Below are 18,067 nucleotides of genomic sequence, written 5' to 3'. Positions count from 1 at the left end.
CTCCTTCCTAGGGTTGAGACGAAAGCTCAAGGTCACCTAATCGCTAAGGCAGGAATAGAACTCATGACCTCCCAGTTTCTAGTCTAATGCCTTTGCCACTGTTTACTTGAGATCCAGAAATAAATGCACATTCTGTGTTCTCAAAAAGGAATAGCACGGCACGGCACAAAATAGAAGAGAAGAGAAGAGAAGAGAAGAGAAGAGAAGAGAAGAGAAGAGAAGAGAAGAGAAGAGAATTCTTTATTGGCCAAGTGTGATTGGACACACAAGGAATTTGTCTTTGATGTATATGCTCTCAGTGTACTTAAGGAGAATAAAATACATTCATCAAGAATCATGAATAGAATAGAATAAAATAGAATAGAATAGAATAGAATAGAATAGAATAGAATAGAATTCTTTATTGGCCAAGTATGATTGGACACATAAGGAATTTGTCTTTGATGTATATGCTCTCAGTGTACTTAAGGAGAATAAAATACATTCATCAAGAATCATGAATAGAATAGAATAGAATAGAATAGAATAGAATAGAATAGAATAGAATAGAATTCTTTATTGGCCAAGTGTGATTGGACACACGAGGAATGCTTTTGCCACTGTTTACTTGATATCCAGAAATAAACGAACATCCTGTGTTCTCAAAAAGTAATGTAAAGTAGAGTAGAGTAGAGTAGAAGAAAGAAGAGTAGAGTAGAGTAGAGCATTTGTTACTAGCCAAATGTGATGGGACACATAAGGAATTGGTCTCCGGTGCATAAGCTCACAGTGTACATACAAACAACAAAGTGATCAATCATAAGTTATAAGGTACAGTCATAAATCATAAGATGCCAATTGGAGATGGTAATAGGAAAGATGAGAAGGAGAATAGTAGCCCTGCTACCTAGGTAAATATCCTTAGGCATAAGACAGGGTTGTGGGAATTAGGTGTTAGCATGGGGGTAAAGCTGTCTCTGTGTCTAGTTGTTTTGGCCTGCAATGTTCTATAATAGCAACACCCCAAGAGAAGTTGAAACACTTTATGTCCAGGATGTGAGGGGTCTGTAGATATTTTCTCAGCCCTCTTTCTGGCTCGTGCAGTAGGCAGGGCCTCAATGGAAGGCAGGCTGATTGCAACTGTTTTTTTTTTCTGCAGTCCTATCTCTCCGTTGAAGTCTGTACCTGTCCTGTTTGGTTGCTGTGCCAAACCAGACGGTTACAGAAGTGCAAGTGACAAGACTGTATAATTCCTCTGTCGAACTATATCAGCAGCTCCTGGGGCAGTCTGAGCTTTCTGAGTTGACGTAGGAAGAACGTTCTTCGTTGTGGCTTTTTAATGATGGTTCTAACGTTAGGTGCCCATTTCAAGTCCTACATCAATGCTGCTTGAGACTGCATTGTGCTTTTATTGAGCAATTCAGCAGGAGTTTTTTTTTGCAGGTTTTCTTGCTCAGTAGCAGAATGAATTCTTTATATCGGGGTGTCAAACTCAAGGCACGCGGGCTGGATCCAGCCAGTGGGGTACTTAGATCTGGCACGCGGGTCTGGCCTGGAAATAGCAAAAGACTGGCCCATGGTGCCTCTGCCAGCGAAAACGGAGCTCGGGTGAGGGTGGGGGTGGCTGAGCTCCATTTTCACTGGCAGAGGGCTAGCAAAACAAACTCAAAACAAAACAAAAGGAGAAACGTTTCCCCGTTTTGCATTTGAGCATGCAAGAAGGGACAGGAAAGGAGCAAGGGAAAGAGGAAAGACAAAGAAAAATTAGGAAAGATGGGAAGGACGAAGAAAGGAGAGTGAAGAGGGAAGGAAAAAGAGAAGGAAGGAAAGAAAAGGTAGGTAGGTAGGAAGGAAGGAAGGAAGGAAGGAAGGAAGGAAGGAAGGAAGGAAGGATATTATAATAAGAGTGAAGGAGCGTCCCAGGCAGGGTTGGGCTTCAAAAATTTTAGCAAGGGTTCTCTGCCCGGTTGCTGGATGGGCGTGGCCATGGGCTAGTCAGCCTCCTGCACCACGGCACGGGGTAGACGTTTTTGCCCTCCCTGGGCTCCAGAGGCTTTCCTTGAGCCTCCAGGAGGCCGAAAATGGCCTCCCCAGGCTCCAGAGGCCCTCTGGAGGCTGGAAATGGGCCCATTTCCGGCCTTCCTGAACTTCCCCTAGGCCCGTTTTTAACCCTCCCTGAGCCTCCGGGTGCGCCCTGCACTTACGTGCATCCAAAATGGGCCACATGGGGACTTTTGGGAGGGGCAGTGGGCGGGGCCAGCCAGGAGTGGGATTTGTGGGGTTCTCCGAACTGCACAGAGTCTTAGTTAGAAGTTCTCCTGAACCCCTGCGAACCCCCAGCAGCCCACCCATGGTCTTAGGAAAGTCCTGCCTTAGCACTTGGCCAACAAAGGTATAGTGACCAGATGTCCCGCTTTTGGTGGGACAGTCCCGCTTTTTAATAATTTGTCCCGCGTCCCGCAGCAATTCCAAAAAGTCCCAATTTTTTTTTGTTTCACTCCCATTCTGAAAATGGGAGGTGGCAACGCAAGAGGAGGAGGCGGAGAAGGGGGAGTGGCGGAGAAGGGGGCGCGAGAGGGAGGAGAGACGCCGCTTGACTTCACCCGAGAGGAAGAGAAGAGCAGAGAGGAGAGCCGAGGAGAGCCGAGCCTGCCTGGAAGAGCCGAGAGGAGAGCCGAGCCTGCCTGGAAGAGCGGAGAAGCAGCAGCCGCTCCTCCTCCTTCAGGCAGGTGGCAAGACTCAGCGCGCATGCGCAGCCCCCCCCTGGCCCCCCCATCAATGGTGTCCCACTTTGCCATTGCTGAAATCTGGTCACTTTAAACAAAAGTGCCCCTGACACGAGTGACATCGAACTGGCCACGGCCATCATGCCCATGCCCATCCTCGGCCACGCCCCCCACCCAGCCCTCTGAGGTCAAACACAACCCTGATGTGGCCCTCAATGAAATCAAGCTTGACCTACCCTGCTTTATATGCACAAAATTCCAGGTCTAATATTTGCTCTACCCTGTTCTCAAGAAAAGAGTTTTTGGTTTACCTTCGGTTTGAGATCCCTCAAAAGAGGTAGACGCATATCAGTAATTTAGTTATTCAATGTCCTTAAGACTTGGGGCTATCTATAAAGAGCAGTGCCAATTATATAGCCAGGCTCACACATATACACACACATGGTTGGATTAGAAGACCTCCAAGGCCCTTTTCAATTCTGTCATTCTCTACTCTGCATACTTTCCAAAATAAGTAACTTTTTATTTCCTAACTTAAGGCGCTTCTTTAGGCCGAAAAGGCATTATAAAATGAGTGCTACTTGGGGGTGCTAATTGTCATCGTATCCAAAAAGATCATCATTCTGCCAAAGTGTTTCATTATCATGTTAGCCACTTGTGTAATTCAAAAAGGGAAAGGAGATGTTTATGAAAAATACGTTACAAGCCACCTGATACGGGAGGTGGAGGGAGGGGCCGGTAAGACTTAATTTTTACCAATTTGTCAAACAATATTTCAGTACCTTTGAGTCCAGCTAATCCTCTTCCTGCTTTGCCCTTCGGGGTGACTGGATTACAGCTCCCATCATCCCCAAACTAGAGTGTACAGAATTCTCTCTTTTACTTTGCACGCTGGTTCCATTTTTTTTTCTTTCTGCATAACTGATGATGTTAAACAAAATTACAAAGAAACTTGCATATATTTTTTTTTTGGGGGGGGAAGTGTGCAAATATTCTGGCTTTACTTTAAACCCTGAGTTTGATGAACTGAGTTTGACAGTTTCTAAGAAAAGGGAAAGTTGAGCACCTGAAATTAGCACATTGGGGGTGGGGTGGGGGGAGGAGAAATTTCAGAGAAACTGAAATGGAGAGATTGATCTCCCCTAAGGGGGCAAACCAACATGACCTCAGAAGTTTCTCCTTTCTCCAACTGTGTTCCCTTTCCTTTCCTTGTTAAGCAGGTGTGAAGTAATAATATTCTAATTTATTTTATTTTTTTTCCCATTTCAAGGGGATTATTGATAGACGTTTTTCAAGGCTTGGCTGTCTAGATCCTGTTATTCTAGCGAAAAGGCCAGGAAATGAGACTGTAAAAGATTGGAGCATAGAAAAAGTCCTCAGTTTAATCAGTGGGTTTATCTTTGCACAGTGTTTTGGCTTAAAGGCCACTGGGAGAGTGAGACCAACTCACAAGGTCCCATAAAGAGCAGAAAAAGAATTCTTGTTTGGTCCGAAGAAATTGGCCATTATTTTTAGTTTGGTTTCCAGCAAGTGGTGTTCTGTTTGTTTGCTTTTTTGCGTTGGTCCGAAAAAGCTCTCAGTATCTCTTTCATGCAAAGATGTCTAAAACACTTTGTCTTTAAAATATTTTTATTACGTTACAAAGTATTATAAAATGCAAAATACAAAAGTAAATAAAAGAGCAGCGAGGGAGCGGAAGGGGAAACAGAAGTGAGGAAAAGTAGGGAAAAGAAAAGAAAGAGAAGCATTGACTTCCAACTCTCTCTGTTGCAGTAGAATTAACATCAAATAACAGCTTTTTGTTTTTCCATAATAGAATAGAATAGATTTTTTTATTGGCTAAGTGTGATTGGACACACAAGGAATTTGTCTTGGTGCATACGCTCTCAGTGTACATAAAAGAAAATATACATTTGTCAAGAATCATAAGGTACAACACTTAGTGATAGTCATAGGGTACAAATAAGCAATAAAATCATACTAGGAAACAAATAAAACAATATAAATCATACAGATACAAGCAACAAGGTTATAATAAATGGGAGGAGATAGGTACTAGGAAGGATGAGAATAATAATAATAGTAGTGCAGACTTAGTCAATAGTTCAACAGTGTTGAGGGAATTATTTGTTTAGCAGAGTGATGGCGTTCAGGAAAAAAACTGCTCTTGTGTGTAGTTGTTCTGGTGTGCAGTGCTCTGTAGGGTCGTTTTGAAGGTAGGAGTTGAAACAGTTTATGTCCAGGACGTGAGGGGTCTGTAAATATTTTCAGAGCTCTCTTTTTGACTCGTGCAGTATACAGGTCCTCCATGGAAGGCAGGTTGGTAGCGATGGTGTTTTCTGCAGTTCTAATTATCCTATAAAGTCTGTGTCTGTCTTGTTGGGTTGCAGAACCAAACCATATGATAATAATATGAACAAGTCATTGTTATAACGATCTATCAATCTAATGTAATCAAAATTACATTCTTTTCCACATCAAGCATGAAATTCAGAAGCGGTTTCCTCTGAAACACTTTCTCAAAGGAGGAGGGAAGGTTGCAAGAATTTGGGGGGTTGTTGCCGCTGAGTCGTGAAAGCTAGACACACCCAGACATTTTGTTCAACCTCACGCCGACAGCTTCTTCCTCTTCCTCCTGTGCCTCACGACTGATGGGTTACCTCACTGTTGTGTTCCGCCCTGCCCAGTGTCTTCATCTGTATTATATAAAAATTAAAAATGCAAGTGAAAATCTGGCCTGCATGGAAAAAGAGGACCCTCCTGGGCATCTGGTTCATTATGCATATTTATTTAATTACTAAAACACTCTCTCGCCTGTCCTTGATTTTAACTTGCAGAATTAGATCTGTTCTTTAGCACGGAATATTTGAAGCACCCAGTAAAGGGGTGAGCCTTTGCTCTTTTTCTTCATCAGTCTGGTTGCAGTATTTATCAATAAATATTTATTAATGAAGAATTCGCTTGGAAGCATCTTTCTTGGAGAGTGTAAGTATACGGGAGAGATATCTGTTTACTGTATGTGTCTAGGTATTGTCCCAAGAAAGCAGCAGTTTAGTCATACTCTGGGGATTACACCTCTTTTCAAGTAATGCTAGAGTTCACTCCTTCCCAATTTTATGAGATAAAATATGCCTCATATCTTCTGAGATCGTCAAATCCTGAGAAACCGCAGAAGTGCAATGCCATCTATGGTCTTGAAACGTTAGGACAGGGGTGTTGAACTCAATTTCTTTTCTTTTTTTTATTGAAAAAGTTTTAGAAAACAAACAAACATTTTTCCCCCTTTCCCCCCCCCCTCAAAACCCCTCCCTTAACCCCATCTCCGCCCCCACCCGGCTTCCCGGGTCAATCACAAGGAATTATTACACATAAGCCAAACATAGACTAAAATTTTCCCTTCCAACCCAATTAACCTCATCCGAGTCTTTTCATTTCCTAACCTCCCCTATAACATTCTAAGATAATACATCCTTATTATTCAAAGGCAATCTAATATCTCTTAATCTGATATCTATTTTGTAAATAATCAATCCATTTTTTCCATTCAATTAAATATCTTTCCTGCGTATTGTCTTTCAAAAAGGCTGAGATTTTTGCCATCTCAGCCAAGTTGATAACTTTCAATATCCATTCTTCTATTGTAGGTAATTCTTTTTTCTTCCAATATTGTCCAATCAGCAGCCTTGCTGCTGTTATTAAGTTCAAGATCAATTTAGTCTCAGTCACCGTACAATTCATTATAATTCCCAAAAGGAAAAATTGCGGCAGGAACTTTTCCACCCCAGGCCACCCCAATGAAGCTATCAAAGTACTGTCCCGGTGTCTGGAAGCTGTACGGGTCTGGATGGGGAGGAACAGGCTCAAGCTTAATCCCTCCAAGATGGAGTGGCTGTGGATGCCAGCACCCCGGTACAGTCAGCTGCAGCCGCGGCTGACTGTTGGGGGCGAGTCATTGGCCCCGATGGAAAGGGTGCGCAACTTGGGCGTTCTCCTGGATGGGCGGTTGTCTTTCGAAGACCATTTGACGACCGTCTCCAGGAGAGCTTTTTATCAGGTTCACCTGATTCGCCAGTTGCGCCCCTTCCTGGACCGGGATGCCCTATGCACGGTCACTCATGCTCTCGTGACCTCTCGCTTGGACTATTGCAATGCTCTCTACATGGGGCTCCCCTTGAAGAGCACCCGGAGACTCCAGTTAGTCCAGAATGCAGCTGCGCGGGTGATAGAGGGAGCGGTTCGGAGCTCCCATGTAACACCCATCCTGCGCAGACTGCACTGGCTGCCTGTTGTCTTCCGGGTGCGCTTCAAGGTATTGGTGACTACCTTCAAAGCGCTCCATGGCTTAGGACCAGGATATTTACGGGACCGTCTACTGCCATCTTCTATCTCCCAGCGACCGGTGCGTTCTCACAGAGAGGGACTCCTTAGGGTGCCGTCAGCCAAGCAATGTCGACTGGCGGCCCCCAGGGGGAGGGCCTTCTCTGTGGGGGCTCCTACCCTGTGGAACGAACTTCCCCCTGGACTTCGTCAACTATCCGACCTTCGGACCTTTTGCATGAACTTAAAACCTATTTATTCCGTTTAGCTGGATTGGCTTGATTTTAAAATTTTTAATTTGCTTTTATGGGTTTTAAATTTTTGTAAATTTTATAGGGTGTTATTGTATTTTAAATTTTTGGCCAATTGAATAAGTTTTTTAAGGGGTTATTCTTAATATTATATGTATTGTTCTTTTTGTATTTTATTCTGGCTGTGCACCGCCCTGAGTCCTTCGGGAGAAGGGCAGTATACAAATTAAAATATTATTATTATTATTATTATTATTATTATTATTATTATTATTATTATTATTATTATTATTATTATTATTATTATTATTATTATTATTATCTTCTTCTTCAAAACATTTTGTATAATCCACCTTGTCGAACTCAATTTCATTGAGGGCCACATCAGGGTTGTGGTTGACCTTGGGTGTCTGTGTGTATGTGTGTGCGTGTGGCTGACCGGGTGGGCATGGTCAGCTTGATGCTACTCACTGGGCCTGGCCAACTGAGTGGGCATGGCCAGATGGGTGGGTGTGGCCAGCTTGACGCCACTCCTCAAACTGCTGGCATGTTTCCTCTTCGCTGGGGAAGTTGGGTAGACTGGGCCAAAGTGATGCAGGTAGAGCGGGACGGCCCCGTGGGCCTTGAGTTTGACACCCCTGTCTTAGGCGGTGTTGGCTTTTTTGCAAGTTCTCAGTTGGAAATACAGGGAAGTCCTCGACGTATGACCACCATCGAGCCCAACATTTATGTTGCTAAGTGAAATATTGGTGAAGTGAATTTTACAACCTTCCTGGCCAAAACTGTTAAGTGAATCGTTGCAGTCGTTCAGTTAGTAACCCGGTTGTTAAGTGAATCTGGCTTTCCCACTGACTTTGCTTGTCAGAGGGTCGCAAGAAATGGATTGTGTGACCCTGGGACACCACAACCATCATAAATAAGATCCAGTTGTCCAGCAACTGAATTTTGATCAGGTGACCATGAGGATGCTACAACAGTTGTTAGTGTGAAAAATGTCATCAGCCGCTTATTTCAGTGCTGTGGTAACTTTGAACAGTCACTAAATGAACTGTTGTTAAGTCGAGGACTACCTGTACTGATTTCTTGGAAGGATTTGCAATTCTCTCAGGGGTTTGCCTGCTCACCCACAGTGAAAGTGTTGGACCACTTTCTGAGAAGGAGGTAGCATAGATGCTTGTATCTTTTTGCTTCTTCAACAGCCTGGTTGTCCACAGGTCCATCAACGTTTTGACCTCGGGGCTCCTGGGACAGTAAGATTTGACTTTGGATTTCAAACATGACTAACGTTGGTTTGAAGGCATCACCTAGTCTCAAAACTACATGACACATGCCTTAAGTTCTCATTTGGCTTTAATGCGCTTGTTTTGTTTTTTAAGCATAAATGGCTGCTTTAAATTCCTTTCTTCCCTGGCCTTTTTCGGATGGTTTTGTGTTTGGAAAGTGAATGACCTCAGGGATTCGGGCCAGTTTTATTGCCTAGTCATACTGTTGGCAATATTATGGGCTCGCCTTGTTCTCCACCCTTCCTGTTAATTTAGAAACGGGAGATATATTTAAAATGCCATCTGATTATTTTAGCGCATTCTGTAATGCAGGCATTATGGGTCAATAAAAATGGTAACTGTGCTTAAGCCTCCTGTGGATTTGGGTTAGTAGCACATATGCAAAGCTCATCCCCTCTCTTTTTTTTCCTGACGGTGACCCTTCATATTTTATGTGCTGCTGTACAATTAAAGAGTGATTTTCTTCTATGGCACGAAAAGAAGAGAGGCTCAACTTGGCTCAGACCTGAACGAGCACGAAGTGGGTGGGTTGGAAATGATCCATGCTTAGAATGACTCCAGGCAGGGTAGGAAAAAATGGTAGCAGCAGACAAGCCATTTTAGGTTGAAATTGAAATTCAGGAATGGAAGGATTGTTGGGGGGGGGGAAACCCAGTCCTTTGGGAAGCATTCAGATCAAGGAAAAAGGGCATGCCTCACTAATTGACTCTGGAAGAGATCCATTGGGAATTCACACTAGGAAGTCATTTCATAGAATCGTAGGTCCGGAAGGATTTGGAGGACTTCTAGTCTGGTTTTCTTGCTCAAGGCAGGAGACCAGGGGTGAAATCCAGCAGGTTCTGACAGGTTCTAGAGAACCGGTAGCAGAAATTTTGAATAATTCGGAGAACCGGTAGCAGAAATTTTGAGTAATTCAGAAAACTGGCAAATACCTCCTCTGGCTGGCCCCAGAGTGGAGTGGGAATGGAGATTTGCAATATTCTTCCCCTGGAGTGGGGAGGGAATGGGGATTTTGCAGTATCCTTCCCCCGCCATGCCCACCAAGCTATGCCCACCCAAGCCACACCACACCCACCAAGCCACGCCCACAGAACAGGTAGTAAAATAATTTGGATTTCACCACTGCAGGAGACCTTATACTAGGGGTGTCAAACACTTGGGCCGCGGGTTGAATCCAGCCCATGATGTTGTCAGATCCAGCCTGTGGGACTGCCCTGGAAAATGTAAGGAGCCGACCCACGTTGCTTCATTGTGAAGATGAAACATTGGGCCAGTGTGGCTTTGACCTGGTCTACCCAACACAAAGAGGAAACATGTCAACAATTTGGGGAGTGGCATCAAGCTGGCCATGCCTACCCAGTTGGCCACGCCCAATGAGTGGCATCAAGCTGGCCACGCCCACCCAGTTGGCCATACCCACCCAGTTGGCCATGCCGATATGGCCCCACGAGATCAACCACAGCCCTGATGTTGGCCCTCAATGAAATTGAATTTGATACCCCTGCCCTATTCCATTTGAGATGAGCGGCTGTCCACTCTATTCTTAAAAGCCTCCAGTGATGGAGCACCCACAACTTCTGATGGCAAGCTATTCCGGGTTGACTGGTTAATTAACTGAAGAATTAACCATTAACTGGTTAATTCTTCTCACTGTTAAGAATTTTCTCCTTAATTCCAAGTTTCTTTTCTCCTTGATTTGATTCCATCCATTGTTTCCTGTAAGTTGAAAGTGAAAATTGAAGTCACCAAATCCATTCCAAGTTCAGTGCAGGAATCCAAACTAAGCCATCATTATTTTATTTTATTTTATTTTATTTTATTTTATTAAATTTTTATACCGCCCTTCTCCCGAAGGACTCAGGGCGGTGTACAGCCAGAAATAAAATACAAGATATATACAATTAAAAGGAATTAAAATATAGCAATTACTAAACGGCTGATAGTTAAAAATGAATTTAAAATTTAAAATATTAATAAAACCCCAATATAAAATCATAGAAGATGATTCTTTAGTTGAACATCTCCAAGAAAGTCCTTCTCAGTCATTATGTCAGGGTTCCGACAGATGCCCTAATTAAATCATCAGCATCGAGCCAAGCTTCAAAAGAAATCCAGTTATTTATTAGGAGCTTCATGTTGGCAGGTACCCAAATGAAGCCAACACCGACCCCACGTAATTTACGGCCCCAATCATGACCCTGTTTCCCCCTCCCCCAGGGTGTGTCATCAATCACATTCACCAACGGAGCAATTTTGTGGGTTGTAGAGATCACTCCCCTCCGGCCGCTGTGGATAATCCTGGGAGACAGCCTTGAGAAAGATATGTCTGGAATGTGCTCCTGTCTTTGGCTGCTGTGTTGCTTCCTCGGTTGCCTATGGCAACTTGAGAGCAGGACAGGGATGCTTTGCGAGTTGACACATTAGTTCTATTGTTGAACGGCTTGTAGTCTTAGCACTTTTTTTTTCACCTGGAGACTCTACTCTCCTATAGCTTGAGACCTTTGTTTTCTAACGCACCTTTCACGCTGATGCAAAAGGACGAATCGTGACCTTCTTCAACATGGCATCATTTCAAGTATTTGAAGAACGCTGACATGTCCGTCCTTAGTGTCCACTTCCCCGATCTTCCTGGACAGAAATGTAATTTCTAATTCTTGATCTTCCTTCTTGTCCCTTTCTGCAGAGGTTCCAGTTTGCCTGAATCTTTTGAATTCTTTTAAATAAAAATGCCAAATGTACATTTGATCGCTCTAAATTTGATCAACTTTATTTCCAAAAAATTACTACCTGGGCTCGAGAAATCAAAATAGAAATAGTATCTGACTGGAGCTCAGCGCTTTGTTTAGAAGAATTCCACCTGTCCAGCAAAAAAGACAAAGATAAATTGGGGTGACGGGACGTATCCAGAAGATGAGACCCATCTTAGAACATAGAAAACAGAATAATAGAGTTGGATGGGACCTTGGAGGTCTTCTAGTCCAAACCCTTGCTCTAGCAGGAGACCCTATACCATTTCAGATAAATGATTATCCTGTCTCTTTTTGAAAGCCTCCAGTGATGGAGCACCCACAACTTCTGGAGGCAAGCAGCTCCACTGATTAGTTCTCCTCACTGTCGAGAAATTTCTCCTTCCTTCTAGACTGGATCTCTTCTTAGCAAGCTTCCACCCATTACTTTTGTCCTGCTCTCAGTTTTGGAAAATAAGCCAATCCCTTCTTCTCCATGGCAGTTCCTTGAGTACTGAAATACATCATGTCCCCTTCTACCACTACTGGTTTAGGTGCTACTTTCTCTCGCAATCTTGATCTGACAGCAGGACCTAAATCAGTAGTGATAGAAGGGAACACATACCTACAGTAGTTCCCTCAATCATTCATTGTATCGTTCAACCTCCAGTCTCCTTATCATATTTGCTGCTCTTCTCTGCACCCTTTGTAGGATCTCAACATCTTTTTTTTGTAGTGTGGTGACCAGAACTGGACACAATATTATTTCAGTTTACATTCAGTCCTTTTTCTGGGACAGAGGTGAGTGGTAGTCCATTTGAGTTACTCTTAAGGCTCTGATGCTTAAGAACAGATCTAATTCCTTCTCTCCAGAGCTCTGAGGTTAATATGATGGTTCTGTATTAGTCGGGCCCTTGTACTGTATTTCTGTACTCTTTGTTCTTCTTCTTATTATAGTCTGGGCTGCAACTCTTTTTGGATGGAGTTTGTAAACTGCCCAGAATAGTCTGGAATAGCAGTTTTGGACTTCAGCTCTGCTTCTTAGGCACTTTCCAAAACAGATTTTTAGGAGAATGTTTGGTCTTTGTTTGGTCCTCAGCCATCAGCCTGAAAGGATAGTAAACACTATCTTAATAGTGAAAGTGGGAGCTTCTATCAAAGCGGCTGTGAACTTGTATCAAAGGGGTGATAGCTGCTCTCTGGTGTTACCTGAACCTGAGCAAATGAAGCAGAATCTTGGTTTAATCCTTGGCTGGATCCCCATTAGGAAGCAGTGGGAAAGTGGTCCTGTAGGGTTGCCAAGAGAACTTCTGTGTCTTTTGCTCACTCTCTCCATCCATGTAGTTAGGAGCTGAACTTTCCCCAAGGGTGACTTTACCACATGCTCACTTAATCTCGGCTGTTGAAACTCAGCCGCCAAGGAGAAATATTTATACATGAAATGGCACATGCCTAGGCTACCAGAGTCTGTGGGAGCCTTGAAAGGACACAAGGATTTCAGCATTCTGAGAAACAGTGTTTTGCAAGGATGCCCAACCTAGAAATAAGGAGAAATTTTCTGACGGTGAGAACAATCAACCCATGGAACAGAAGTTGCCTTCGGAAGTTATGGGAGCTTCATTACTGGAAGCTTTCAAGAAGCGACAACTGCCGTCTGTCAGAAATGGTGTAGGGTGAGGAACTGGAAGCGTCGCGGCAATACTGGTTGGGAAATAGCGAAGCTCCAATGAGCTTCGCGAAAACCCAGCCAAACAAATTGCTGTCGGGGGGTGTCTTCGGACCAGAACCGTCTTGGAAGGATGGGGGAAAAAGAGAGGCACCCCAGAACACCAAGAAGAACAGGCAAGTTCCTCGAAAGGTTGGAGGCAGCTCTTTGACCTGGCAGCAGGGGGGGCGGCCATTGAAATGGCCACTACAAGCTGGGGCAAGTGGACTAAAACTTGAGCAGGAGCAGTGATTGAATGGAGTATTGTTACAGGGTGAGTGATTGGCCAACTCACAGGTAAGAAGGAAAAAATTTTAAAACTTGAAAGAAGTCCCAACCCGAAATTAGCGGTTAATTGGCACACGGAAATTCAAAGTGAAGGAAAATAAAAAACAAAGAGGAACTTTAAGATTAAAGTCCTAAAAGGAAAACTTTCCATATGGATTTAAAATTGGACTTGGAAGAAACTGAAAGTAATAAAAGAAAAAGAAAACTGAGGAAAAGCATTCTTTAACAACAAAAGGATTTAATTGAAGAGAAAGTATTATCTTTGTGGATTTACAATTGACATTTTGTTGCCGGGGGATTTGTGAATTGGAGAGAGACATCTGCTGGTGGAAAGAAAGCATTGCATTACTCAGACCACTGTGGGAAACTACTGGAGGAATATTTGTTTAAATAGCTGGAGCACGATTTCAGAATTTGTTGTGACCCAGGTCCAAGTAAGTAGTAGCAAACTCAGTCAGTTTAAAAACAAACAAACTTTATTAGAACAGCTGAGAATTAACTCATTCTCAGCGTAGTCCAAACTGAATCAAAGCAAATTCTTACCAACACAATTCCTCAGTCTTATCACAAACTTTGGTCTAATTAGGCAAACTGCCAAAGGCCTTTCTTGGCAAAAGTTCAGAAGACGCTGATAAGAAACAAATGCAACAAGACAAAGATATCAACGTTGTTTTCCGGCAAAGAGCCCAAACACTGTGGCTGGTCTTTTAAGCCTTATGGGAGGGGCCAATCATCTCTTGGCCCTACTCCTCTTTGCTTTAGCTGCTCTTGCCTTCTGGCAGCTCTTCTCATGCGTGCATTAAGAACAGGCTCCTCCTGTTCCTCTGCCTCACTACTGTCAGGCTCTGGAGTCCACACATCACTACCCGATGGCCCTGGCCCCACCTCTGTCTCAGACGCAGAACCCTCATCCGGGCCTTCCCCAGCTTCCAGGACTGGCCCACGCTCTTCCTCAGCCTCATCGCTATCTGACTCCGTTGCCACCTCCGCAGACTGCTGGCGGACCACAACAGAATTTCCAAATATGACGATTGGCACATACGTGGTTTAAAAGAATGTTCAATCTGTTCCTCACAAGGGTGAGGAAGGCATTGTTGTTCTGCTTATTGGAAGATAGCTGAGCCAGATGGAGCACCATGAACTCACATTCATCCTGTACTAGAGCAGGGTTTGCATGTGGCTCCGAAAACATGTCCTCACATCACACTTCCATGGGTGTTATTCAGTTGTTCCCTTTCATGGGCATTTTCCAAAATACTCTGGAGGCTGTGGAGTTGCCTACAGCAGCGGTCACCAACGGACCACTGGTGGTCTGCAAGAAAATTTTGGTGGTCCGCAGAAAAATCATTTGCATTTTTTATATTGCACTAAATCAGGGGTCCTCAAACTACAGCCCCTGGGACGGATACGTTCAATGAACGTTTGTGTTGCTGCGGAGAGTCTTCCCCTTCAGGGTCTTTTTGTGTGGGTCGGAGGGGAACAGAAATTCTGACTTGGGATCTGCTTCGGCCTCCTGGAGGGAAGTGCCACTGGTAGTGAAGAGCCAATTCCAGTGGGACTGCCTCATGGCCTGGAACTGGATGACCATCTCAGCCCGCTGACCTTTCAGGCACCAGTACCTGGCCTTGCACTCCCGCAGATCTTCCCTCTGCTGGAAAGCCTATGCTCCTAGTCCTCAGTGAGGTACTTCTAGTGAGCCTCCTTCTCGATCAGATCCAATTTGAACTGAGCTGTTTTGCCAACTCTTTCTTGTGGTGGCTGCTTAGCTCCAACAACTGCTTCCTGTTGGGGCCCTAAGGAGCCTGGGCGGGGAGGCGAGGAGTGGCTGAGAGGGGAGGGGCGAGTAGAGGTTGGCGAGGTGCCCCTTGATTTGAGTGACATCGAGTTGGCCACGCCCACCCAGTCACATGTCCACCTAGCCATGCCCACCCAGGCACTCATTAAGCAGATCCTATTAGTGGTTCGAATCCCTAGTGCTGCCGTGTAACGGAGTGAGCTCCCGTTACTTGTCCCAGCTTCTGCCAACCTAGCAGTTTCGAAAGCACGTAAAAATACAAGTAGAAAAAATAGGGACCACCTTTGGTGGGAAGGTAACAGTGTTCCGTGCGTCTTTGGCGTTGAGTCATGCTGGCTGCATGACCACGGAGACGTCTTCGGACAGCGCTGGCTCTTCGGCTTTGAAACGGAGATGAGCACCGCCCCCTAGAGTTGGCAACGACTAGCACGTATGTGCGAGGGAACCTTTACCTTTACCTTTATTAGTGGTCCACGGGATTAAAAATTATGAATTTAGTGGTCCCTGAGGTCCGAAAGGTTGGGGACCCCTGGCCTACAGCATCTCCAACAGACTGGTTGTCCACAGGTCCATCAACGTTTTGACCTCGGGGCTCCTGGGACAATAAGATTTGACTTTGGATTTCAAACATGACTAACGTTGGTTTGAAGGCATCACCTAGTCTCAAAACTACATGACACATGCCTTAAGTTCTCATTTGGCTTTAATGCGCTTGTTTTGTTTTTTAAGCATAAATGGCTGCTTTAAATTCCTTTCTTCCCTGGCCTTTTTCGGATGGTTTTGTGTTTGGAAAGTGAATGACCTCAGGGATTCGGGCCAGTTTTATTGCCTAGTCATACTGTTGGCAATATTATGGGCTCGCCTTGTTCTCCACCCTTCCTGTTAATTTAGAAACGGGAGATATATTTAAAATGCCATCTGATTATTTTAGCGCATTCTGTAATGCAGGCATTATGGGTCAATAAAAATGGTAACTGTGCTTAAGCCTCCTGTGGATTTGGGTTAGTAGCACATATGCAAAGCTCATCCCCTCTCTTTTTTTTCCTGACGGTGACCCTTCATATTTTATGTGCTGTTGTATAATAAAAGAGTGATTTTCTTCTATGGCACGAAAAGAAGAGAGGCTCAACTTGGCTCAGACCTGAACGAGCACGAAGCGGGTGGGTTGGAAATGATCCATGCTTAGAATGACTCCAGGCAGGGTAGGAAAAAATGGTAGCAGCAGACAAGCCATTTTAGGTTGAAATTGAAATTCAGGAATGGAAGGATTGTTTGGGGGAAGAAAAAAAACAAACCAGTGGAGTGGGGAGGGAATGGGGATTTTGCAGTATCCTTTCCCCGCCATGCCCACCAAGCTACGCCCACCCAAGCCACACCACGCCCACCAAGCCACGCCCACAGAACAGGTAGTAAAATAATTTGGATTTCACCACTGCAGGAGACCTTATACCAGGGGTGTCAAACACTTGGGCTGCGGGTTGAATCCAGCCCATGATGCGGTCAGATCCAGCCTGTGGGACTGCCCTGGAAAATGTAAGGAGCCGAGTAGAGAGATGGAAGTAAGGCAGAAGCAGAGAGAGGAATAGAAGAAAGGGAAGAGGGGAGGAAGAAAGGGAGGGGAAATAAGAATAGGGAGGAAGAAAAGAGGAGGGGGAGAAAGGAAGGGGAAGTAGAGAAGGAGTAGGAGAGAAGGGAAGAAGAAAGTAGGAAGGATAAAAGAATGGAGGGAGAGGAAAGAGAAAAAAGACTGTTGTAAAACAAAAAAAGATGAAATGGAAGAAAGGCTACCCCGAACATGTTTGAACATATCAGGATAAAGACTGAATTATCTAAAAAATAATAAAAGAGAATATATATGAGTAAAAATGGAGAAATTAGAACCTGAGGGCGAAAGAAGATGCGGTTTATATAAACAAGCGTAGAAATATTAAGGTATGATTAAAAACATGGAAAAAGAATATTTTGGCAGAAATTGTAACTAAGTAAAACGTATTTGGATATGATAAGTTGTATAAGATATGATATGGCCTATACTCTGTTCATAAAATATGTGGGTCTGTGTGAAGAAAAAAAAATCAATAAAATTGATTCAAAAGAAAAGAAAAGAAAAGAAATGGTATAGGGTAGGGGTCTGCAAACCTGGCTCTTTTAAGACTTGTGGACATCAACTCCCAGAGTTCCTCAGCCAGCAAAGCTGGCTGAGGAACTCTGGGAGTTGAAGTCCACAAGTCTTAAAAGAGCCAAGTTTGTAGACCCCTGGTATAGGGTGTCCTGCTTGTGCGGAGGGTTGGACTAGATGACCTACAAGGTACCTTTCAACTCTATTAATCTAAAAAAAAAAACACCCAAAAACCCCCAAAATAATAGTATTGGAGATGTTCCTTTACAAAGAAATTGGGTTCTGTAGGAAGCAACTTTTCCCTACCCTGTTACATGGGGTGCGTGTGTTTGTACTTGCAGATGCTTGAAACCTGTTGTATAGATTTATCCGCTTTCCTTGTTGATACGCATGTAAGATTTCAAAGGAGAAGGTGAGGCAAGCAATCTTTGCAAATTACACTTGGCCCGAGAAATATAAAAGCATCCAGGCTGATGTATCTGACATGAATGCAAACCTCAGGAGGATGGGCAGTCAGGAATCAGAGGTTAGCAGAGAGGCAAAAAAAGCTACAAGCCTTATTTTTCAGACACAAAGGCTTTGAAAGCTTTCTTCCCAGTGTCTTTCTCGTTCTCCTTTAACGTTATCTTTTGACTTTGGGGGGGGAGCTTAATGCAAATAACGTCGCTAACCTCCCTCTCTTCTCTTTCGCCAGGTGTTTGTCACCACCGTGTGGCATTTTGAGCCCTACATGGTGCCCTTAGCATTGTTGATGCTCTTTGTGTACAACATCTCCCTGAACAGTCCTGACAAAGCCTTAAGCATACAAGACCCCCAGGTAGGTATGGTGTGTATGTGTGTGTGTTATTTTTTCCCCCAGATCCATCTGGGACGTCATT

General features: G+C 44.1%; 1 protein-coding gene across 1 annotated transcript in view; it reads left to right on the top strand.

Moving 5' to 3' along the window:
• MCTP2 (multiple C2 and transmembrane domain containing 2) overlaps window positions 1-18,067 on the top strand; it is a 200,138-nt gene that overhangs the window by 149,323 nt on the left and 32,748 nt on the right. The window contains exon 18 of the mRNA XM_058156050.1: window positions 17,884-18,006. Within this exon, the coding sequence (XP_058012033.1) occupies window positions 17,884-18,006 (123 nt within the window). The remainder of the gene's footprint in view (window positions 1-17,883; window positions 18,007-18,067) is intronic.

This window comes from Ahaetulla prasina, chromosome 13 (genome assembly GCF_028640845.1).
Source record: "Ahaetulla prasina isolate Xishuangbanna chromosome 13, ASM2864084v1, whole genome shotgun sequence".
Taxonomy (NCBI): Eukaryota; Metazoa; Chordata; class Lepidosauria; order Squamata; family Colubridae; genus Ahaetulla; species Ahaetulla prasina.
Note: the sequence above shows the minus strand (reverse complement) of the source record. Positions and strands in the feature narration are given on the sequence as shown.